At 40.0% G+C, this 26,463-nt stretch overlaps 1 protein-coding gene across 3 annotated transcripts in view; it reads left to right on the top strand.

Moving 5' to 3' along the window:
• Positions 1–26,463, top strand: part of LOC122807296 (collagen alpha-1(VII) chain-like) — a gene marked incomplete at its 5' end in the record, with an annotated part of 1,562,855 nt that overhangs the window by 559,385 nt on the left and 977,007 nt on the right. For all 3 annotated transcript variants that reach the window (XM_044078425.1, XM_044078422.1, XM_044078423.1), the window contains 1 exon segment: positions 17,772–17,807. In XM_044078425.1, the coding sequence (XP_043934360.1) occupies positions 17,772–17,807 (36 nt within the window).

Raw genomic sequence — 26,463 nt, 5'->3', positions numbered from 1 at the left:
TTACTTCTTCCATACTTAATGGATTACCATCTATGTGGTAATTTGTGCGCACTTTGTTTTTGCCGAAGGGGATGACTATACACTTTTTGGCGTTTAGCTTGAGGCCATGGTTCTGGCACCAGTTGTCTGTTTCTATGATGCCCTTTTGTAGGATGCTTGTGTCGGCTGCAGAGTCGATTATGGCGCCCAATTTGCAGTCATCTGCGAACTTGGTCAGCCACAGTCCTTCCGTGTTGGCCTGTACCTCCGAGAAATATATACCGAACAAGAGAGGTCCCAGGACTGAGCCTTATGGGATGCCACCTGTAACTGGTTTGGAGTCTGACATGGCTCCAGCAATTCTAACCATGTGGGTTCTGTCCTTGAGCCAGTTTGCAACCCATCTAGTGTCAGTATGTGTACACATCACTGTGTAATGTGAGAAGTTAATAAATGTGTTAAAAAAAAGAATACAAGTAGTACAGAAATTAATATTAAATGAAGTATACTGAGTTAACCTTGTAAAAAGGGAAATACATTATAAAACAGTTTTTCTGTCCCGCCACACCATCCTCGCCAGTCACACACACCACACTAAGACACCATAGGAGTCTTAGCTTCTTAGTACCTTTCATGATCATGAAACTAGCAGTCATAATTAGACAGGCTCTTTGAGAGGACTAGAGTGTGCCTGCCTACTCTCTATAACTTTCTACCAACAAACAGTCAAAATAAGGTATGACGTATAAAATATAAATTAAATAAAGCTCCTGCTGTAAAACAGTTTTTCAGGAATGCACAAAAAATAAGATCCTTTGAGGTAAGGTCTATAGTTTGCCTTCCTACAATCTGAATGAAGTTATAACTAGATAGGCCCCATGAAGGGCTACAGCGTACCTGCCTACAGTCTGTCTTTTTCTAGCCATGATGGTAAAAATAAGAGGTAAAAATAAAATATAAATCAAATATAGATTCTCCTGCCAAACAGTTACAGAGGAACTCCCATCCCAACACAGGATGGTTTGAGATAAGGTCTAAAGTGTGGCATAGGACTGCTCCTTTGACCTTATCAATGATTATAGGGGGTTCTGCTGACAACACCATATTTTGAACAATTGATCAGGGAGAATGAGATGCATGGTTGATGTTGCTTAGGCACCGAAATGGGAGTTGGAGTGATAGTGCCAGTTGGTGGAAGTCAGGCGACTGTCTCTGCACTCAATAGCACACACATAAGGACTTTAACTGGATTCTGTCTGTACCTTAGGCTATCACAAAAGAGGTTGTGCTCTCGACTGCTGAGACGTATTACATAAAAACATGCACTAGACTGCTGAGACACATTACATAAAAACATTAAAGTGTTTCCAACCAGCTGTGGTATCCTTGTCCTGCCATTGCCTGCCAGTGGAGATTATCATTATTTCTTTTATGGGGTAGAGGAGTGTTCATCATAGACCTTTTTATACTTAGTCTGGGGGCAGTGTCTGGTTCAGAGTCACATAGTTAGACAATGGAGGCTAAGTGAATCACACCTTTCACCTTTGGACCAAACGAAACAGCTCATTAAGCCTCTAAGCCAACTGTCAGACAGTATAGGTACCACTAGGGATTAATAATTAGGAGATGACAGAGGGAATTTTAGATATCCAGAATGTGTGTCTTCTAAATATGTGAGGATTGCAATCATAATCCTCAGAACTGTGAGAATTTATGTACAATTTTGCAGAATGTTTGCTAATTCCAAGACTGCAACACATTGGAGAATTATTCTGCTCTTAGCCCTAGTGGTCATGGAGATAGTATTTAGTAGCAAGTGTGTGGGGTGGGCATCTCCTCTACAAAAATGTTTTAAATATGTAGCAGAAAGTTCCAGAATTTCCTGTTTTACAGGAATAAAAGTTTAATTGTTTGTCAGAACATGTGATACTGGTCTCAAATTTCCAATTGTGAGCTATCTAAAACATGGACCAGTGCCAAAAATACATAAATAGATAGCTACTGTGATACGAAAAAATTACTACTGAGCCTAGATCATTGAGGTTATAACATCACAGCAGCAGCAAATTTGCCCATGAGAAAGCAGTAATATAATGAAGAATTAACAGAGAGTGTGTATTAGGTTCATAGGTTCATAGGTAGGTACTAGGCTATCTGCCCGAAGGCATTTATAAGCCTAGCCGGAATGTGTTGGCTTTCGCCGCCCCCTTAGATTAGTTCCCTGTGCCTCTGTCCAGCAGAGCCATTGAAGTGATCCCTGGGATAAACTTTCTGTTTCCCATCCACTCATCAAAGTTTCTCTTGAAGAGGGTTAGCGAGGAGCTCTGCCTAATGTAGATTGGAATCTTGTTCCAGAGCATGGGAAGTCTCTGGGACAGGAATCTATCCCTCTAGCATGTCCTATTTATTTTTGTTTTGAGGTTTTGACCTGGAGTGTGTGGCTCGAGGGGATATGGTTTTCTTTAGGTGGAGCATGTCCATCAATTCTGGATTGGACATGGCCTTGTATGTCAGGCAGAGATCACCTCTGAGTAGGCGGTATGCAACCAAGTACAGCTGGAGTTTCTTCAGTCGAGCTGCATAGGGCATCTGCTTGAGGCCAGTGATCCTCTTGGTGAGGTACTTCTGTGGTCTTTCAAGTTGTTGCAGGTGTCTTGTAAGGTACAGCCCAAATGGGGCATTGTACTCTATGATGGGTCTGATGAGTGATGGATAGAGGGGCCCAATGACCTCTTTCGATCTGGATGCAAACCCTTTTGTGATTAGGTGGGCCACATAGAAGGATTTTCTAACCACTTTGGCAATGTGATTATCAAAGGAGAGGTTACTATCTACTTGGGTCCCCAGATCCCTTATTACGTCTTCTGTATTTCAGGGGCTATCACCTATGTGGTAGTTTGTGGGTACTTTGTTTTTTCCAAAGGGGATGACTATGCACTTTTTGGCATTTAGCTTGAGGCCATGGTTTTGACACCAGGTATCTGTCTCAGTGAGACCCTTTTGGAGGATGTCTGTGTCAGCCAGAGAGTCAGTTATAGCCCCTGGTTTGCAGTTGTCTGCGAACTTGGTCAGCCATAGTCCTCCTGTGCTTGCCCGTACCTCTGAGAAGTATTTGCCGAACAGGGGGGTGGGTCCTAGGACTGAGCCCTGGGGAACGCCACTTGTAACTGGTTTAGAGTCATTCTTAGCTCCCGCAACTCTTACCATGTGGGTTCTGTCCATGAGCCAGTTGGCAGCCCATCTCATGACGTAGAGTTTTATGTTCAGGTTGTTGAGCTTGTCTATAATACCTGAGTGGGGAATGGGCCTTTGTGAGGTCTAGGTAGGCTGTGTGGACCACCTTTCCCTCGTCTATAGCCTTGGTAACTGTCTCAAAGAAGTCCACCAGGTTTAGGAGGCATGATCTGCCCTTAACAAAGCCAAACTGAGTCAGGTCCAGTGTTTGGAGGTTTCCAATGTCTCTGTTAAGGAGACCCATAGAGTACAACACCCCTTTTGGAATGTACCTCACAAGACATCTGCAGCAGCTGAAAAGGCCACAGAAGTACCTCACAAAGAGGATTACTGTCCTCAAACAAATACCCTACACTGACCTCCTCAAAAAACTCCAGCTTTACTCTGTAGCATATTGCCTTCTCCGAGGTGATCTCTGCCTAACATATAAAGCTATGTCATACCCAGAGATGTTGGACATGCTACACCTAAAGAAATCCCAATCCCTCCGAGCTACATGCTCTATGGACCTAAACCTTGTCACCACAATAAACAGGACATGCTGGAGGGATAGATTCCTATTCCAGAGACTTCCCATACTCTGGAACAGGCTACCCATCTATGTCAAGCAAAGTTCTTCATTAGCACTCTTCAAGAAAAATCTTGATAAGCGGATGGGAAATAGGAAATACACCCAGGAATCACTTCTGTGTCTCTGCTCAACAGTGGCACAGGAAAATAACTTTATTGGGTGGCGTAAGCCAGGGAACCTTGTTGGCTAGGTTTACGTAGGCCCTTGGGCCGATAGCCTAGTACCTACCTATGAACCTATAGCTTTGCAGACCAATCTAGTCAGGCTTATAAGGCGATAATTCCTGGGGTCCATTGTGGCTCCACCTTTGTGGAACGGAATAACCATCTGTGGGCACGTAGCCTGTGGAGAGGCTGAGTTTAAACAGTGTGTTTAGGTGAGGGGTTAGTTCATCTTTGAGCTTGTGTAGGACGCAGCCTGGGACACCGTCCGGTCCCATTGATGCTGTGTTTTTGGCCTTGGAGTGGGCTGTTTTAACCTGAGTGTCTGTGATTTCAGGGGGACTACATTCTTCTGGCATAGTTATGGGCCCTTTTGGGGGTGAGAGGGGGGTGAAGTTTGCACTGAACCTGTCTGCCAGGACGTTGGCTATATTGGTTGGTTCAGTGTGTTTTGTGCCATTCTGCACTAACTCCGAGCAGATCTGAGAATTGCCACTTAGATTCTTGACATAGCTAAAGAATGCCTTGTGGTTATCTTTGGAGTCCATGGCAATTTTTCTTTCGAAGCCTTGGATGATTTTATGAGGGAACGTAGTTTCTTACTGATACTGATCAGGGATGTCTTCCCTTCTTGGGGTTGGGTGGGTGGACTAATGGTTAAGGTGTTTGCCTTACAAACGCAAGGTGCAGGGTTTGAGTCTCACAAGGGATAATTGGCTAGGCTTAAAATGGCTCACAAGAGCAGTTTACTTAGTACTAACCTATGAACCTATGGGATTTTATTCTTTTCTGTGCTAGTTTCCTCCTTCTATTGTATAGCTTGTTTATGGCAAGGGTCCACCAGACTGGTTTCCTTTTCTTAGAGGAGTGAGTCTTGGTTTTGTTTGGGATAGCACGATCCATGCATTCTTGTACGTGTCCGTAGAGTGCATTAGTAAAGGATTTTGCAGCTTAGACAGCGTTATCCTTTAGCATGGGGGCTTTGAAACTTCCCACCTCGGTCTTAAGTATCGTGAAGTTTGCTTTTGAAAAGTTTTTCACGGTGGTTTCTTTGACTGGGGCTGGTGGCAGAATGTGGATATCCAGAGTGATTAGTTTAGGGTCAGATCTAACCAGTGAGGGTTTGACCTCCGGTGTCGAACGCCGGTCGCCCATGTTGGTGATGACCAGGTCCAATATGTTGTCACCTCTGGTGGGGGTGTTGACCAGTTGATCCAGGGCATTTGAGTTTATAAATTCTAGGAAATGTTAGGCAAGGGAGTTTGTACTTGAGTAGGTCTCCCAATTAATGTTTGGGTAATTGAAATCACCCAATAACAGGGTGTTTGGTAGGACATTTTTGTTTCCCAGTGTTTCCAGGAATGCAGAATGGAGGTCCTGGGACATTGTGGGTGATCTGTAGCAAGCTATAATTTGAATAGCAGTTTTGCCCATTGTTAGTTGCACATGGATGATCTGTGAAGCATCGTGCTGTGTCACTAACCTGGAGGTGTGGGTATCCTTGATGAATATGGATACTCCCCTGCCTTTTGTATTTCAGTCCGGGTTTTGTGGCAGAAATGTTATGAGTTATGTTATGAGTTGTAGCCTGGTAGTGCTGGGGTGCTCTCTGGAGCCTTAAACCAGGTTTCTGTTACTGCACATATATCGATTTTCTCCATACTGAGGAGTGCCTTGAATGCATGCATTTTGAAGTTTAGACTACTGGCATTGAGTAGCATTACCTTCAGTTTTCTTGTTACTTGTGCTATTTACGACGGTGGGTTTGTCTTTTGAGCCTTGATAAAAAAGGCACTATGGGGGTGGCAAGAGCCTTGGCCAGTATTCGAAAGCCTAAGGGTGACAGGTGCAAGCCATCTCTAGCGAAGCAGCGTGGCTTGTCGAGCATGTCATCCCAGGCTAACAGACACTGGATCCCCTTTGAATGACACCAGAAGCTTAGCCAATTGTTGAAATTGATAATTTTTTCTCTATACCATGGTATCATTTTTGGTGAGGGCAGGATGCTACTCAGGGTCAGGGTCATACCAGCCTGGGCTACGTGATCAGAGAGCTCCTCCATGCCTCTTTTCATGTAGTCCAGTGAGGTATGGCTCAGGTCATTCACACCAACATGGACAATGACAGAGTCATATTTGTACTTGTTCTGGAGTGACCTGAGTGCTTGTGTTATGTGGTGGATCCTGGAACCTGACAGACAGCTAACACTAACCTTCTCCTTGTTCAGCCTAGTGAGTCGGACGTCAGTGTGCAGTACTATAGAGTCACCTATTACTAGTGTGTTGGGTATGTTATTTTGCCTTAAGGGCTGTGACTGGCACACTGAGTATGTTTTCGTGTATTTATGTGTGTTTTTTTGCCGGTGCTGGTTTCATAGGTCTATGTGAGACTGGTGGTGTGATGCAAGTAATTCCCTTCTCCTCTTGACTGCCTGGTCCAGTCTTGGGTTGAGAGAGCTTAGCCTCCAGTTTGGCTGTATAATTGCATCTCTCTCATGTATTATTGTTTGGTGGAAGGAGGAGAGGGTTGTCTGTGTACATGAGGCAATTGTAACATTGCCTCAAAATGCCCAGATTCACCAGTTGGACCAGAGAGTATACCTGAAACTGCCCTTTGGACATGCCTGGATAGGTACAGTGAACTGTTTTACTGATTGGCTGGTAAGGTCGAATAGAGAACCTTGTCCTTCTCTACAGTATAGTGGGGGGTCTAGTGCTAAGGTTTATTAGTGCTTGCTATGAGTTTTGAGCAAGTGCCGGGATGAGAAGTGAATGGGTTGAGTGCTTAAGTTGAAAGTTTGTCTAGTTCCAAGGGAAAATTTGAAGAGTAGACTTTGTGGACCCAGAAATAGTTATACCCTAGCTAACCGGCACTGCCCAGTGCGCAAAACCATGCAAATGTGGGTTTTATAGCAGGGAAATAAAAGAGATAGAAATTAACCCAAAATGGCCAATAAACTACTAATTTCTGGGCTGAAACCACTCATGCGCAAAACCATGCAAATGTGGGTTTTATAGCAGGGAAATGAAAGAGATAGAAATTAAACCAAAATGGCCAATAAACTACTAATTTCTGGGCTGAAACCACTCATCCAGGGACACATACGCTGCTCAGAGCTCCCCTCTCTCACAAGTGAACAGAGAAACTTTCTTCTATCCAAGTAAGGTATGGGGAAACACAGAAACTTTAAAAACAGCCCTGAATTCAGCAATAACCTGAAAACTGGACTATACTAGCTTGGAAAGGTGGGAAAACTAGTATGTGTATATATATATATATATATATATATATATATATATTTTTTTTTTCAGAAAATAAAGCAGATATAATCAAAAAACACTTTAAATGCACAGAAATAGCTATCACACTTGAGTGTATAGCCTACAACAGTAAACAGGTAATTTAAACACAAAAATAACTTTGTTAAAGTGCAGACAGTAAAATAAGTAAATTATGTAGCTGAAACAAGCTTTTTAAATCACAGAAACTCTAGAATCAGCATTGTAGGTGGAGTTAGCTAAAGGCAGCAATAAAATGCAAAAAAAATGATACTTAATCACTCAAAAGTCTCTCTTTTGACTCTCTGCTGCTGTAGAACTCTGCAGGGCACCAGGCAGGAGCTTGCTGAGATGTATACTAGCACAAAAAACTTGCAAATGTGGGTTTTATAGCAGGGAAATGAAAGAGATAGAAATTATCCCAAAATGGCCAGTAAACTACTAATTTCTGGGCTGAAACCACTCCTTCAGGGACAGATAGGCTGCTCAAAGCTCCCTCTCTCACAGTGAACAGAGAAACTTCCTTCTATCCAAGTAAGGTATGGGCAAACACAGAAACTTGTAACACAGCCCTGAATTCAGCACTAACCTGAAAAAGGGACTATACTAGCTTAGAAAGGCAGGAAAACAAGTATATTTTTTTGTTTTTTGTTTTTTTGATTTTTTCAGAAAATAAATCAGATGCAATCAAAAAAACACTTTATATGCACAGAAATGGCTATCACACTTGAGTGTATAGCCTACAACAGTTAAACGGGTAATATGAACATGAAAATGAAAAAGACAGCAAGAAAATGCAGAAAAATGATACTTAATCACTCCAAAGTCTCTCTTTTGTCTCTCTGCTGCTGTGGAACCTTGCAGGGCACCAGGCAGGAGCTTGCTGAGCTGTATACTAGCACAAAAACCTTGCAATATTGAGATAACAATAAAAGAAGGAAACCCTAGAAGGGGAAAAAGACAAATGCTAAGAGAAAAGAAATAAGAGGAGAGATGAGAACATTTGAATAGCTGGGAGCAAAGAAGAACTTGGAGGAAAGAAAAATAAAAGGTTTGGATTCATTGGTAGTAGCTAAACACTATTATGTTATCCTGCTGTTGCATTCCTAGTGATCTTCCAGGTACTTTGGTAGTCCTTGCTATGCCTGTACTGGCAACAGACTCAATGAATCAATACCGGCATGTCACTGTAAGACAAAGTCACTACTGAAGGACAGCAGCAAAGTTTTTTTTTTTTTTATTTAATATTGTGAGCAATGTGTCTTAGCAGGATGACGTATATAGACACATGCACTTCCATTTAAATGAATGTGTATTTCATTAAATGTATTTAAATTAATATTTTGTTAGCCAGTTAAGTGAAGCTGTCATCATGGATCCTTTTCATATACAACCTGGACCATAAGGGCAAGGATAAATGTAGTATAAAACAAGACTTCTACCGGTCAACCAAAATAAAATCTGTTGTCTGCAAAGCACTTATGAAAATGTGTGTGGTATTCATTCATAGGTTCATTGATGTATACTAGGCTAATGACCACAGGGGCCTTTTTAAGCGTAGTCATGCATCCCAAATGTATCTGACAACTTTTAGATTATTCTAAGGGGTATGTGTAGGCTCAGGCTTGGGTAGTCAAGCATTTACTGGCTACCTCTGTCCATTAGGGTCATAGGTACCAGACCAGGGGTGAATTTCTTATTCCCCATCCACTGTTTTGGATTAAAGAAGAAGTATGCTTCACGTGGATAAGAAGCCTGTTCCAGGGATATGGTAGTCTTAGAGACACATCTGTCCTCCAACATGTCCTAGTTATGTCGTAAGCAAGGTTTACTTCCCTTGATTGAGTAATTCTGATGCTATTTTTTTTTTGCAAATACTCAGACGATCCAACAGAGTGGGATCCAAGAATGTCTTGTATACCAGGCATAGATTGTCTCTTAACAGTCTGTAGGAGCCTGAGAACTGATATGGCTTTGAGGCAATACATGTAGAACATGTTGTTTACACTCTTGTGAGGAACCTCGGTGGACATTGCAGTTGTTGCATGTGCCTGGTGAGGTACATACCGAAGGGGAAATTGTACTCAGTGACTGGTCTGATGACAGCTAAATGCAGTGGAATGATGACTTCCTTGGACCTAGGTACCATAAATTTGGTTATAGTTGCACAACATAGAATGATTTCCTTACTACCATACTTGAAGGACAGGTTACTGTCTATATGCATCCCTAAATCCCTAACTACTGGCTCTACTGTTAGGGGCATATTATCAGTAAGGTAGTTTCCATGGGTAGCCAACTTCTGGAAGGGTACGAATATGCATTTCCTGGCATTGAGTTTCAGGCCATGGATCAGGCACCAGTTATTTGTCTGAATCAACCCTTCTTGGAGGATGTTAATGTTTTGGGGGGATTCTATGACTGTGCCTATTTTCCAGTCATCTGTAAATCTAGTCAGCCAGATGCCTTTGATGTTGGCCTTGACTTCAGAGAATTGGATGCCAAAAATGAGCTGACCCAGCACAGAGTCCTCAAGGGCTCTGCTAGTGACTGGCCTCTTTTTAGAGGTAGAATCCCAAATCCAAATTTCTTGGGTCCTATGTGTGAGCCACCTGGCTGTCTAGCGGGTGACATAAGAGTTTATACCTAATTCTATGAGTTTGTCTACAATGCCCAATTAGGGTGTTGTATCAAATACCTTGGCAAGGTTAAGGTAGGCAGTATGCACTGTTTAGCCCTCATCCATTGCTTTTGTGACCTTCTCAAAGAAGTCCATGAGGTTGAGTAAGCATGATTTGCCCTTGGTGAAACCAGACCAGGTTGGATCCAGTGTCTAAACATTTTCTATGTCATTAGTCATTTCCATGATAATTCTTTGAATGACTTTGCATGCAAGATGTCAGACTTTTAGGTCAGTAGTTACATGGTTACTTAGATGTGTATAGTGATGACTGTTACAATTCTCTATTCACATGGCACAAAGCTTGTTAGGAGTCTATGCTTAAATAGTGACTCTAGTGATCCTGTTAAGTCATATTTTGTGCAACTTAGGAGGCATCCTGGGACATAATTGTGGCCCATCAATGTGGTATTCTTAGCCCTGGTAAGTGCGTTGAGGACCTGCTGTGTAGTGATAGTTTGGGTATTTCTTGAGGGGTGATAGGGGGTGAAAGAGGGGTAAAACAAGAACTGAATTTGTCAGCCAGAAATTTTGCAATATCTTCTGGCTCAGTGTAGGTGACTTCATTTACAATCGGTTCTAAAATTGCCATGTACTGCCTTGGAGGTTGCAGACATAGCTAAAGATATAGCTCATTGGCTTCGATTACAGGAGATTTAAAGTATCACAAAGTGAAAATTTGAGCTTTGCTGTTTTTTTCTTGCCGTTTTTTACTGAATGGTTTGTCTGTGCAACCTTTTTACCCTTTGGTATGGACATAGCTAAACAAAGATCTATGGTCATCCTTTGCTTGGGAGGATATTTTACCAAAAATTTGGCTTTGGTAGAATTGATTTTTCCTGTAAGTTGCTTGTTTAGATTGATGAGAGAGTTTTTATCCTGCTGGGTGTTGCATTTCCTAATTTTTTCCATGCCTTTCTTCCTTTTGTAAAACAACCTACTGATAAATCAAACAAAAGTCTTATACACCATGTATCAACTTACTGATATTAGGATTCCACCAAGGTGGCTTGTTTTTTGAATTTGTTCAGATCTTATTCTTTGTAGGCACAGTTGTGTCAATGTATCTATTACCATGATTGTACAGGGCCTCTGTAAACAATTCTGCATAGGCAGCAGTTTTCTCAGGGTTTGCGGGACTTGAAATTTTGCCAGGTTATCACTTAACAGTAGGACATTTTCCTTAGAATATTTCCTAAATGTTCCGGTTACCAGGGGTCCTGGGTTTTATTTTTATTTTCACAGAGGATACCTTTATGGTCTGACCTTACCGGAGTGGACTTTACACTGCAGCATTCTCCCATGTTAGTGAGGACCAGATACAATATGTTCAAACTCCTCATGGGCACATGGAGTACCTGTCCAGGGTGTTTGTGTTGACAAAGTCCAGGAATCTCTGCGCCTGCAATTTTGGGGTTGTGTACAAATTCATGGTGTATAGTAGGGTAGTTAAAGTCACCCGGGATTATGGTATTTGATAGAATAGTATGTGTTATGGGTTTCATGGGCCATAGAGGGGGACCCATAACTTCCTGGGATATGACATGGGGCTTTGCCTTTGGCAATTTGAACACAGAGAAGTTCAAGCATGTCATTCTGTTTGACCGCCCTTGAGGTATGTTTGTTTTTTATATAAAGTGAGACACTTTCACCTTTAGTTCCTGCCCGTGCAGTAGCTGGTCCAAATGTGTGGAAGTAATTGTAGCCTACTCTGCCAGGGTGTTCTCCATGTCTTTAAACCATGTCTGGGTAATTGCAGAAACATTTCCATTCTCCAGGGTAAGGAGAGCTTGGAGGGAGTGGAGTTACTTGTTTAGACTGTTGGCACTGAGCCATAATACCTTTAGGCATGCTTATGTACTGTTTGGCTTCTTTTACGCTGAGTTTGGTTTGTATGAGTAAACATTAAGATGTGCACCCCCATGCCTTGACAAGAATGAATTACCGAACATAACCAGAGTCGTTCTAAAGAAATGTCTTATGCTGTTTATTCATTTATTTATTTATTTATTTTATTTTTTTTTTTTTTGAAAAGGCAGTTTAAGAGATATTGGAAGTCTGACATTTCATATATGCTAGTTTAAGACCCAAAATTTGCTTGCCTCTGATAATTTTTGATTGTTAAGTATATGTTAAGTTTCAAAGAAGGACACAGAATAGAAAAAACAGTTTATTATTTTAGTATTGTTTTTTCAGTGCCTTTAGGTTTAGTTGTCTTGCTACCAAAGGGAAAAATTCTAGAAAGATGGCTAGAAAGGTGCTTGGTGTGACACGTGGAAAGAGGAAGGAGGACAAGGAGACCTGGTGGTGGAATGAAGAAGTACAGGAGAGTATACAGAGAAAAAGGTTGGCGAAGAAGAAGTGGGATTGTCAGAGAGATAAAGAAAGTAGACAGGAGTGTAAGGAGATGAGGTGCATGCCAAAGAGAGAGGTGGTGAAGGCTAAGGATAAGGCATATGAAGAGTTGTACGAAAGGTTAGACACTAAGGAGGGAGAAAAGGACCTGTACCATTTGGCTAGACAGAGGGACCGAGCTAGGAAAGATGCGCAGTAGGTAAGGGTGATAAAGGATAATGAGGGAAATGTACTCACAAGCGAGGAAAGTGTGTTGAGCAGATGGAAAGAGTACTTTGATGGGCTGATGAATGAAGAGAATGAGAGGGAGAGAAGGTTGAATGATGTGTGGATAGTGAATCATGAAGTGCAGAGGAGTAGCAAGGAGGAAGTAAGGATAGCTATGAAGAGGATGAAGAATGGAAAGGCTGTTGGTCCAGATGACATACCTGTGGAAGCATGGAGGTGTTTAGGTGAAATGGCAGTGGAGTTTTTAACTAGATTAACTAAATTGGAACTAATCTTGGAACATGAGAGGATGCCTGAGGAATGGAGAAAAAGTGTTTTGGTACCGATTTTTAAGAATAAGGGTGATGTGCAGAGCTGTAGTAACTACAGAGGGATTAAATTGATCAGTCACAGCATGAAGTTATGGGAAAGAGTAGTGGAAGCTAAGTTAAGAAGGGAGGTGATGATTAGTGATCAGCAATATGGTTTCATGCCAGGAAAGAGCACTACAGATGCGATGTTTGCCCTGAGAGTGTTGATGGAGAAGTACAGAGAAGGTCAGAAGGAGTTGCATTGTGTCTTTGTGGACTTAGAGAAAGCATATGACAGGATGCCTAGGGAGGAGTTGTGGTATTGTATGAGGAAGTCGGGAGTGTCAGTGAAGTATGTAAGAGTGGTACAGGATATGTACGAGGGTAGTGTGACAGCGGTGAGGTTTGCGGTGGGAGTGCCGGATGCGTTTAAGGTGGAAGTGGGATTACATCAAGCATCAGCTCTGAGCCCTTTCTTGTTTGCGATGGTGATGAACAGGTTGACAGACGAGATCAGACAGGAGTCCCCATGGACTATGATGTTTGCAGATGACATTGTGATCTGTAGTGAGAGTAGGGAACAGGTGGAGGAGACCCTGGAGAGGTGGAGATATGCTCTAGAGAGAAGAGGAATGAAGGTCAGCAGGACTAAGACAGAATATATGTGTGTGAATGAGAGGGAGGATAGAGGAATGGTGAGGATGCAGGGAGTAGAGGTGGTGAAGTTGGATGAGTTTAAATACTTGGGATCAACAGTTCAGAGTAGTGGTGAGTGTGGAAGAGAGGTGAAGAAGAGAGTACAGGCAGGATGGAGTGGGTGGAGAGAGTGTCAGGAGTGATTTGTGGCAGACGAGTACCAGAAAGAGTGAAAGGGAAGGTCTACAAGAGGGTAGTGAGACCAGCTAGGTTATATGGGTTGGAGACAGTGGCATTGTCAAAAAGGCAGGAGTCAGAGCTTGACGTGGCAGAGTTGAAGATGTTAAGATTTGCACTGGGTGTGATGAGGATGGACAGGATTAGGAATAAGAATAAGTCAGCCCAGGTTGGAAGGTTTGGAGACAAAGCCAGAGAGGCAAGATTACGTTGGTTTGGACATGTGCTGAGGTGGGATGCAGAATATATTGGGAAAAAGATGCTAAGGATGAAGCTGCCAGGTAACAGGAAAAGCGGAAGGCCTAAGATAAGATTTATGGATGTGGTGAGAGAGGACATGCAGGTGGCTGGTGTGACAGAGCAAGATGCAGAGGACAGGAAGAAATGGAAACAGTTGCCCCACTGTGGTGACCCCTAATGGGAGCAGCCAAAAGAAGAAGAAGAAGCTACGAAAGGGAAAAATAGAAGAGTGAAGTAAAGGGAAGACAACATGCTTGTGGGATATGTATCAAATATACTACTGAGAAGAGTGGGGTAATTCATTTTTAGATGTGTATTTTAGGATAGATAGGGAAGCCCTTACAAATTGTTCTTCCCTCCTTTAACGAACACTTCCATCCCAAACCCATTTTTTCTTATCCCAGTATATATTTTTCATCCCAATATATATTTTCTTCCCTATAAAATTATCCCTATTGTTGCTTGTAATAAAAGGATGGAGATCTTTCTTTGTGTAGAATTTTTGTTTTTGTCATTCATTTTCAAGTAGGTAGGTAAGCTGATCCAGAGATCCTTTTCAACCATGCTCCATGCCAAGGCAAAAATATGCTTGCAAAAGACATAGGACAATAAAATAAGATTTTACAAAGCTGTCATGCAAACAGAGGTGTAATAAATAAATACTAAATCATGCTAAATGTCTGGTGCCGTTACAAAGTAAAGGTCTTTCAGAACGTGAGAAATGACCATTGAGTTTGCATGAACTCTCATTTTCTCTCTTTATATATATATATATATATATATATATATATATATATATATATATAAACACACACACACACACACACTTACATTAAATCCATCACCTTACCTAACTCTAATCCACAGACACTCAAGAACACTAAATCTATCCAATTACCAAACTCTAACACAAACCTGTAAATACAAAACATAGTAAAATCTTTGGCAGAACATCACGGCTGTACTTGTAGGCAACTGAAAAAACTTCCATGAAGCACCACGATTCAACAAAGTAAAAAACTTTAAAGAATCCAGTTTATGGAATAAAAGCACGTGAGCTACAGGATATGTATTACGATCTGATGAAGTCTATTCTTATCTGAAAGTGTTCATTGTTATCATTTGTTTCCTGCTTTTATGTGTTATTAACGTTTTTTACGTTGTTGAATCCTGGTGCTTCATGGAAGTCTTTTCAGTTGCCTACAAGTACAGCCGTGGTATTCTGCTGAAGATTTTCCTACGTTTTGTTCTTTTTATTCCTCGGCAGCTTAAGCAGTGCTAGCAGAATTTTTGCAAACCTGTAAATACAAGTATACACCCTCCTACTCCAAAAAGAAAACTACTTACCTGTTTAAACAGCATGAACATTCAGCATCACATTCAGTAAACTGAATTTTCAACTTTCCCTCTTTACACTTTATGAACAAATGCACATTCAATAAAGTGTAAGACCAGAGTGTAAGTGAAGACTGAATGCTGTTATTAAATCAATAGGTGCTTCAACAAAGTATTGGTTTAAGGGTGTGCACACTTATGCAATCAGTTTATTGTATGTTTTTTATTTTTTATATCCCCCCCCAACATATTTGTTTGTTTTTCAATTGAATTGTACAAGTTATAGATCACATTAAAGGTGGGAAAGGTTTTGAAATTATTTATTGTGGTCTCATTTTTTATATCACAAAAACCTGGCATTTTAACAGGGGTATGTAAACTTTTTATGTCCACTGTATATAAAATGTGTGTTATTTGTTTCTTTAGATATTACATCATGCTTTATATATCACAACATGGTTTACAGGAAAAGCTCACTCAGATTCTGCCACAGATTGCTTTGTGGGAAAAGTTAGTTTGTTATTGCTTTCTTGTATTTTGTATTGCTTCATTGCCTTCTTCATATTTTGGTTTATTTTCTTTAAGCTGTGTTTTGTTTGTATTCCGCTTTTAATTGCATATTTAAACTAGGGACGTGACCATAGCTGTATATCTTGTGAGTCACACACAAATTAAATTTTCCTCACCCTCCCACCCAGTTACTGAGCTATTTTCTGACATTCATGCAAATGTTTAATTTTCTGTTAAATCTAATATTTCTGGCATTCCGATATCCCTAGAATGTTTATCCTTTACTTATCAAACATTATTGAAAAAATCTTTCCGCTGTTCCTGTTCAGTGACAAGGCAACCTAAAAAAGTGGAGTTCTGGGTCTTGCAACATTTGAATGATCCCCTGTAGTACCAATATTATGTCATGAATATAAATTCAAATGTATTAACTAATCCATATAACACAGCTGAGGCTGTTTCATTATTTTTTTTGCCTCCACCACACATTCTCGGCCATTTATCCTATTTGTTCCTCATCCCTGGGGCAGTGGTCAGCTAGGAGAAGCCAACATTCAGCAGCCATTGCATTGAGATTTATCAGTTTTATCCTTAACTCCCAATGAGCACATAAAGTGCACAAGATAAATGCCATTAATATCTTCAGTCGGCTGTATCGTGAAACTATTTCTCTTCACTCAGAATCCTATGCCTTCCACAACCAGTCTTCACCAGTACCTGAATACTTTTACTAGCGTCTCCCTGCCATATACATAGGCTTGTGACACTGCTCACCTCCACCTCTGTACTTGTAATATAAACATTATGATACCTACATATATTTAATTATCTATGAACCTGCTTTATACACCACCTCTTAACCACATTATTAACATTTTCTGCCATACTTAGTTCCTTTCCTCACCTCCATTTCTTTAAATTTATGATCAGTCATCTATTTGACAAGCCCACTAATACACCTCTTCAGATGCTCAGTGTTCAGCATCTACTAATGCATATTTTATACTGTAATAGTTTGCCTTTATTTCATATGAATGCAATCTAATTAACAGATGAATATGTAATTGTTAATGTATATGTCTTAGTATATGTTCATGTTTATTACTGAAGGTCTTTTTAAAAATATCTGCAATATACTGGAGCTTTTCTCCCAGGCCTCCATTGAAAAGGGCTTTTTGACTAAACCCAGATGGACAAATCTGGTAAACAAAAACAAATAAGTAAAATAAAAAAAAAGTGTTGTAGATGGCGTGCAATGGGCTAATTGTGGAGTACACCCCCCTCATTTCCACAAGAGACATTACCTCTAGCCAGCCCTCCCCTACTCATGAAGAGTAAGAGGTGGTCTCTCCAGGCTCCAGCAAGAAGATTGCATTGTCCAGCATGCCGTTGAGTGTGCACTACCTTCCACATGTCCTTGGAGAGATGAGAGAATCGTGCTCCTTCATTCTTCTCCCTCTACCTGGCTGCCACTTGAAGCTCATTCACATAGGTCACAATCAGATCTCCATACCTTTGCACCATGGAGCTAGTCTCCTTTTATTCTTTTTGTGAACTATCTCTGTATACTTTCAAGTTTAACTATCCATGAGTTGCTGTATTTGTATAAACACTATTATATTCGGTGGTGGAATGCACTAAAGAAAAATGTAAAGACAGGACAGGGTTTAGCAGTGCAAAGGGGTCTGTAAGAACTCGAGATAATCTTTGTTGTTTACAAAAAAAAATGTTTTTGTCATAAGGGGGATTTCAGAAAATGAATATAGCAAAAGGAGGTGTTTGCACTTGTGATTACGAGAATATGGCTAGTGCTAGACACAGGGCATGAGAGAGCTAGGAATCAAAAAATGTAGAGGAGACTATTTTAACACAGTAAAATAAGAAAATCACTTATTATGATTTGTGTGAAAGAGTAATCCAAATGTATATATGACAGCAGTCCTAGCAGTGTATGTTGTTAACTAGAATGTGAAGCCCGCAGAGTTGAGTTTGGCACACTGCAGTCTAACCATCAGGATTTTTGTTTGTGTTTCTCAGGGAGAAAATGGCACTCCAGGAGAAGATGGAAAAAAGGTAACCATATATAATTTACTTATTTTTGTTTGCTTGCTTATAACCTAGATCTAAAAAAAAAAAAATGCCTTTTCTGATTTTTGCAGTGAACCTCATACACTTAGCACTTGTCTAATTGAAAAAGTATGTCAGATTGCAAACTTCTCAGAGCTTGTATTCAGATGAAGCTGAATGTTGTAACAACTAGTGAGAATTCATGAATTTGAACACTGCTGTGTGTTATCTGTCAGTAAAGATTAAGGCTTGAGCAGTTAACAAGCTGCTTATGTAAACAAGGATACAGGGTTTGATTCCTTCCACCTTCCGTATGACTCTGAATACGGCACTTAAATAAGCAATGCTCCTTAGGAAGCTCTGAAAAGTGGCACATTATGCATTGGGTAATTGTTACTAGGAAATTTGTTTTTTCATAAATATATCAGTCTAGTAGCCTGTTCTGTCATTGAATACAGTGAGGTAAAGGGAGCAGGTTTAGAAATGAGTTGATAGGAGGACAGTATGTTGATTTATAGTGTGCCATGATGATCACATTTGGAATGTATATTGGTATCAGGCTCAGCCAATAATATACTCATCTTTGGTACTGAAAGATCATAAGGCTTGGGTTCTATTCACACACCATGTATCTTTGCCAGTAGACCTGCACTGCTATGGTGCTTGGTACCAAGTTGCCCAGGGGCTTCATCATGTGGAGACAGCAGGAGGAGGTACAGTGGAGCTGCAGATGGAGGAGGGGTTCTCCCAAGGAGGAGAGAGTAGGCCATTCCCCCAAGATCCAACAAGGTGGCCCTCTCCCCAACACCTGGCTGTTGCAAGGGGTTAGAAGGGCTGTTTTGGGATTCCTGTTTTGGAACAAATGGGCCATGGGGCTCTTTTCCAGTTGAGTAATGTCCAGCTCCCATGTCTTTGGAATGAATGGGCTGATAGGGTGTCATTAGTGGAATCCTTGGGCAAGCTCCTGGTGGGGATCAAGGAAATATTGCTGTTAAGCATCTCCACTTCTAAAGTGTTACCTATGCTTATTTGACTTGTGTACAGAATCAGCTGTTGCATGTTACCATGTGCTGTCATGGGCTGAGTGTCACATGAACATTATCTGAACATGTGGCTATTTGCCCTTTTTAACTTCTATCATTTTTTCATGCATTACAGTTTAGATTTCTGGACCATTCCTCCGTCACAGTCTTCCCTCTCTTACTTCCTTAAGTCAAAGACTCATTGTTCTCAGTCTTTTAGGGATGTTACACAGAAAACATCTAACAAAATCCGTTCCTTTCCTTGTTTATTTGAAATAGATATCTTATGTTCTTTTTTTCATTTTTCTGTCATTCTCTGCATGCATCCAGTACCATGTCATAATGTGTCATATTTTGCAAGAAGTATTTTCTAGTACTGAGTGTGCTGTTTGCCCAGCATACATGCAGCTCCTTCAGTTTGGATGATCAACGTTGTCAGTCATGCAGGACAAAACCTGTTTATGTCAGTATTAACTGCCTTACAAACAGCTCATCCCATAAAAAGAGGGCATGCAGTTAACATCTACCATATTACTGATCCATGTTATTGACTGCATAGCATAGAATTCAGATGCCACCATAATTTCAGTGTAGTTCCACATTACCTCATGGCATAGGGCAATTAGTTCTAACCATACTTAGGGTAGTCACATGGGAAAGTAGTGCCCTGATCACATAGGCTGAATCAGTTATCAAATATAATGTGTGCATCCAACAAGTAGAATTGATTGGAATGTTAGTATCTGTCGACTAAAATGTTTTTATGTGTTATCAATAAATATCAGGTAGTAATATTAATATGCTTGTCCTTCCATCTTTTCCTTTCTAGAGTTGGAAAATCTTCCAGGCTTTCGGATAGTTCATAAATTCATGGATCCCTATGTACTAACTAAGCTTATGGCCAAGAAGACCATAGAGAAGCTTAACTACAAATTCTATTGTTGATGGGAGGGTAACAATATCCCCTGTTAGTTGACTTTCTCCACATATACTCAATGAAAAAATGTCATCACACATCCAGTCATCCAGACTGGTTTTAAAGGTCACTATTGAAGTCTTCTGACTGATAGGTAAGGGCAGCTTGTTCCAGGAACAGGATAAGCTAGGTTAGGTATCTATCACACCATCTGGGTTTGTTGATGTGTTAGTGTAGATTAAGGTGTTTAGAGTGTCTGCTTGTTTTATCACTGGATCTATTTATGTGAAGAGTCATTCACAACATGGAGAGCTAAACAAAGATCTTCACTCAGGAGTCTTATCTGAAACTGAGCAGATGGGCAGGGTTTTAAGTCTTTCAGGGTAACTAAGGATACTGAGACCTAAGATCTGCAGTTTGCATTTTTGTCTGCTGTTGCTTACTCCACACTATTTTTTCATTGACTCACTACTACTTGTTGAATGCTGGTTTGTTTTTTCTAGTACTTTCTCTTAGTTGTGCTGCTCTTTCTGGTACTTTCTGTTAGTTATGCTGCCAGTCTGTGATGAAGAAATTACTTCTGATTTTCTATTACTTTGTAAATTGTCACACAACCCACTAGCTCCTTGTAGGATGGTCCATCTGCACTTCCTCAAGTTTTAAAACTTGAATTATATATAATTATGTTGATAGTCAAAAGACTGAGCTAGTTCAAGTAAAAGCAGCATGTTAATAAGAAGTGTTAATGCACAGGATTGTGAAAAGAGATTGAGTTTAGTGTGTGAAAACATGCCATAAAAAGAATGTCTGAAGGCAGTTTGCACACATTCTGTTAACAGTAGGAAGAAAGGATGACAGATAAGGAACTAAAGAGTGTAAATAAGGTCTAATTCTGTGGAATCCTGCCTGCTTATACAGGTACTGCGGTGGTGGTGCTGCGGTAACGTTGTCGCCTCACAGTAAGACGTTGTCCTGTTAGATTCTCAGCTAGAGTCTTCTGTGTGGAGACATGCGTGAGTGGGCGTACCTTCATTGAAGGTTGTGCGTCAGAGCTGGCAACTCGGCACGTAAAAATCTACTGCCAATCATTAGCGGACCAGAGTTCCGTTGTGGTGACCCCTAACCAGGAAAAGCCGAAAGACACAACATACTGTGTGAGAAGTAGATGTTCCTTTCTCCAACAATATGTTTAGTGCCATATGCTTCTGATTCTTAATTCCTCTTATTTGCCTATAATGGGATTCTGCAGACAAAAATACAAAACAAAACAAAACAAAAGCAGCCCTTTTTGCACACTAACTTTTAAAACACTGGTTATACTTTATAAATGAACTTGTAGTACTGGATTTTAGCTTCTACTTGTTGCATTGTTGTTTGGTATGTGTTTTTCCTCTGCTGTGAACACCTTGATAATGACAGTAAAAGACCTAGTACAGATGACTGGTACAGAGCACTGATATGTTCAAGATATTACTTCCTGCTTTGGCAGCAGTAAGTCTGAGATCTTGCTGTTGCAGTTGGTAGCAGAGTGGAGCAACTGACAGGTATACATCTTGTGTTATAGAAGGAGTTTTGTGTTACAGAAGGAATCTATACCTCAATTTGGTTCCACTGGTCAAAAAAGAGTGACAAAACCCTGAACAGAGCAGCAGCACAGGACCCAAAGAGGACTGGATTTGTTTTTTTACCTGTGCAGACTATCTAGCTTCCTTCCTGTTATATTATAGATCTACTGAGCTTTAAGCTCATTAATTCCCTGGGGAAGTCAGAGTCGAGCACTGAGAGTGGCCCATCATATGAATGAGCACTCCCACTGCTTATCCCATCCCTGTAGTGGTTTGAAACAGTCACTATAGCAGTGCCTAGGGAGATGCTTTTATATGTTACACCAGTCCATTTGACCTGCATCCTGTGTAATGTCACTCCAACTCATACCGCTGCATGATATACTGTCACTCCCATAGGGTCATCATTGCAGCATATTAGTCTGCCTTCCTTCCCCCATGATGGGGATAGCTGGCATTAACCTCTCATTCCAACCCTTTCTACCTGTCTCTTCCAGCTTTTTATGCCATTGACTGAACACTAGTTGCCTAGTGTGTAGTCAAGTTTCTATTCCTCTGCTTCACACAGTCAGGCACCAAGGAGGAATTGGATTTTAATAGCATGACAGCATGCCAAAAAAGGTTGTAACTGCAGTGATGCCTTTCATTTCATATGATCATGAAAGCAGTAATACACATCCTCGATCCATCCTTTCCTCTTCCTTGTGTTAAAGTGCAGTTTAAAATGTGCATAAATAACATTAATTACCTTTTAGTCTTGAGTCAAGAATAACTCTTCAGGATGTGCAAAACATTTTCTTTTTATTTAAATCCACATATTGCAGCGCTGGGAGACAACCTTCACAATGTTTAAAAATCAGTCTCACCAAGCAGCTTTGTTATCAGTAACTTGAATGCAGAATTTTTACCTTAGCAAATAGGGTCTTTGCAGATCCTCATGCTTCTCACTTAGTGCTGCATGTGAACACTTACTAATCATGTTTTTAGTAAAAATAATGGTTTAGAAAAACACAAGCCACCCTGCTTGGCAACCCGTCTTGTTTTCAACCTTGTAAATTTCAGTACCAGTAATATTTTATCTCCCCAACATTCCTTGTAACTACCCATCCCCAGCCTGAGAAGGCCTGAGTTCACATAAAACAAAATCTTGTTCACATTGTGTACTTTCCTCACTTCCTGGGCATTCCAAAGTCTGTAGACCATAGTACATCCATTAACCCCTTCAACACTTTCTTTACCTTCAGTTATCTGTTAATACACTTTATAGTTTAATATTAGAATGCAGTTGTGAAACACGTAGAACTACAGTAAGTATCTGCAGTTTACATAACTATGCATTTTATATTACATATGTTTAACATAAGTATTTAACATTTTATTTGTGCCATGAGAGATGCATTTTTCTCTAACACTTCCATAGCATATCTGAAATCCCTTTGATAGTTTATATTATACCATTGCCTAAAATATTATATTTCAGAGCCCATTCAACTTCACTGTAAAGTAACATTTCCTGCAAGTTTTTCTTGAAATATCCCCTTCCAAATGTTTATGACATTCTGTCTCTCCTGTACTCTGCACTTCCTCTTTAACGCCATCTGTTTCATTTTCCCCTAGGCAGTGCATGTGTATCCAAATCACACTCCTGCGTTTGCTTTCACTTTCTAATGTAAGCTTGCTGAGTTGTTTAAGTTTGTCCTCATATATAATCCTTACATTCTTTTCACATTTTGATAACTGTGTAGCATACTTTCTACCAGTACACCTTCTTCAGTATAGTTTCAGAAGTGTAGACAGCACCCCATATTTAGATTTAATAGTACCACAAAACAGTAGGGTTGTCTTCTCTGAAATCTGTTCTGCACACTATTTACCCCAGCTTCATTTTGGCATTCAGTACTGCACTTTCACAATTATAGCATCAAGTTTATAGGTGATTAATACACCAGTGTCTCTCCTGTTATGCTCTGTGTAAGTTTACTCCAAAAATATACATTTTCTCTAAATTTCATTCTCCATGATGCACTTTTGTGGATTAAATCTCAGCTAGCACCTGTTTACCCCCCTTTGCAAACCACCACAGGTATCTCTGTAGAGACTGACTTTTCCATCAGTAAGTACTGCACTAGTCATTGTTTCAGCAGTATACAGCACGGTCTTACTGTCCCAATCCAAGATGATATTTTGAACAAAAAAACGAGGACCAGTCCCAGAATAAAGCCCTGTGGCATTATTCTACTTATTGACTTCCTATGTGTTCCTGTCTAATGAGCATCTTGTTCTAGCAACGTCAAAATCTTTGTGAAAGTCAAGGTGCACCAATACACAAGACTGTCTTAAAGCAGGATCACACTGGATAGGCAGGATATGTGCTGTCTGAAGGCATGCTGTTAGCCAATGGAAAGAGACTTAGCATTCAGCAATTCTTCTAGCTTCTCTGTGACATCTTCTCCATCATCTTCTATGGCATAGGTTCATACATATTTGTTAGGCTGTGGATCTGTGAGGATCTTAAGAGTCATTGCCTTACATTCCCATAGTAGGTTTTTAGCCCTTATATTTTATATATGAATAACACAAAGGGGGATAGAACAAGGATATGTTAAGGCATTTACTTGTTGCCCCTTTCTGTAAGAGACATGGATGCTAAGCCAAGGGTGATTTATAGTTTTCCATATAGTCATCTGCATTTTCTTTGAACAGATTAAAATAAATACTTTGCTTTATATGAAAGGAAAGACTGTTCCATAACAGTGGTATTCTCTGTGAGACATAACTATCCCTTCAACATGTATTGTTTATGTTCCAAAAGAGATTACAATTTTGTGAATGTGTAACAATTCTGATTGTTTAGGATCTGTTGGGGCTCTATACATGTGACAGAGGCAACCTGTTAGTAGCCTGTATGATATTGAGAAGAGTGACAAAGCTTTGAGAAGGTCTGCATAGTTTTTATGATGTAGGCCCTTACTTTTTTTAGTGAGAAAGCTCTATAGCTTTTTCCAGCTGTGGCAAGCATCTGGACAGGCAGATACCAAAAAGAACATTATATTCAATAATTGTACTATTGACAGCCGAGTTCAGTGGAACAATTACATCCCTGGACCTGTATGCCATTCCTTTAGATATAAACTGTATGATGAAAAAGATCTCCTTACAATAGTAGATGTATGGTGATCCAAAACCAGTTTGCTGTCAAGATAGGTTGCTGGATCCATGACTATGGGATCAACTTTCAGAGTTATGTTTTTTGTTTAACAAGAAATGTCATTATTACATTATCACTAATGACAATCATACACTTATATATATATATATATATATATATATATATATATATATATATATATATATATATGAATGCAAATAATATCGACATAATCCCAGTTGCAAGCATTTTACAGCGCAAACCATACTGACACAGTTTCAGTTGCAAACAGTATACATAACTTATAATCTACCCAATCATTGTCAGTCACACATTACATAGATCATTCAAATCCTATCTTCTTTTAAAACTCATTTCTTCCCTGTATGTTATGTTTCCACAATTTCCATTTTCCTGTGTAATTTGTTCCTGACTTCCTACCCTTTTGTAAAGATATCACTTCCACTTGTTTTATCTCTGTTACTACTGTTCACTACTTCTAATACAGTTGGTTTAGACTTTGATTTCCATTTTCTAGTAATTGCTTTTTCCTAGCCATCATAATTAGACTCAGCAAGGCTTTACTATGTATAGGCAATTCTGATTCTGTATCATAAGTCAGAAAAATCATTTACCTAGTTATACCAGGTTGCTCACCCTGTCTCTCCAATAGAGTAGTCTGCAGGGAATCTTTGAATTCTGCTGATTCATTACACTCCCAGAAAATACATTCCCAATTTTCTCTTTCTTCCCCATCACATCTCCAACATTTGCTGTCTACCTGAGGAAAAATTCTCTGGAGTCTACTTGGGGTATAAAAATATCTATGTAAACATTTCCAAGTAGGAATCCTAAATCTTCTAGATTTTGTTGCATGGTTGGGAGACACACATATATCTCCCATTGTTTATTTGTGAATTGCTTATCCAATCTCCTTTCCAATCATTTCTGACCTCCTCTGATTGATTCTTATATTTCTCATGCAATATTTTATTTGCTGTACTAATTATTCCTTTTCTAACAGCAACTACTTAACTCTACCAGTGCTGGTCTTTCATTTAGGACCCCCCTATTTATTTCTCTTTGTCTATACTTTAATATCACTCCTTGATAGAGAAAGAAATCTCTAACCTGAAGTCTAAATAAATTATTGGCATCTTCCCATTCTGTTATCTTTCCCTGTCTAGATTTTTTTCTCCCAATACTTTGGTTCCTTTGCCAGTTTTCTCCAATAAATTCCAGCCCCCTCTTGCCTATTGTCTGTATCCCTAATTGCAGTTTTCTCTATCAGCAAAATCTCCTTTCACCATTCCCATGTTGGCTTATTCCTTTCAGTTCTTTGAAAAAAGATGGGGAAGTAATGGAGACACTGACAAATTTCATTTTTATAGGCTCAAAAATCACTGCAGATGGTGATTCCAGCCATGAAATGAAAAGGCTATTGCTTTTTGGAACTACAACTATGGCAGATCTGGAAAGAGCAAAGACATCACATCATCCAGAAAAGTCTGTAGTGAAAGCTATATTTTTTCTGGTAATATTATATCGCTGTAAAACTTTGACTATAAACAAGGCTATGTACCAGAAATCGATGCTTTTGAACTGTGGTGCTTGTGAAAGCTTTTAAGAATTCTGTGGACTGCAAGAAAATCAAATCAGTCAGTACTTAAGCGATATATCCAGAATGTTCACTAGAAAACCTAGTATTAAAACTAAAACGAAATAATGCTGAGACAGGGCTCACTAGAAAAAACATTGATGCAGGGAAGATCTATGGCAGAGCATTACCAAAGCAAGGAATATAAATTTGCAAGAACTAAAGGAAACAGTTTTTGACAGACAGCCCTGGCCTGCTAAAGTCCTTGAGATCACAATGAGTCAAGCTAAAATAAATGACTAAGCATTTGTTTCAGTCATTGCCTTCCTAGGGCTTCCCTGTCATAGGCAAACTGCATGTCTTCCCTTTTGTGGCAAGTCTTCTTTCTTCTTTACACCAGGTAGCTCAGTGTCA

The sequence above is a fragment of the Protopterus annectens genome, chromosome 7.part0, assembly GCF_019279795.1.
Source record: "Protopterus annectens isolate FY-2018-M chromosome 7.part0, PAN1.0, whole genome shotgun sequence".
NCBI lineage: Eukaryota > Metazoa > Chordata > Ceratodontiformes > Protopteridae > Protopterus > Protopterus annectens.
The sequence above is the reverse complement of the archived record's forward strand: the minus strand, read 5'-3'. Positions and strand labels throughout refer to the sequence as shown.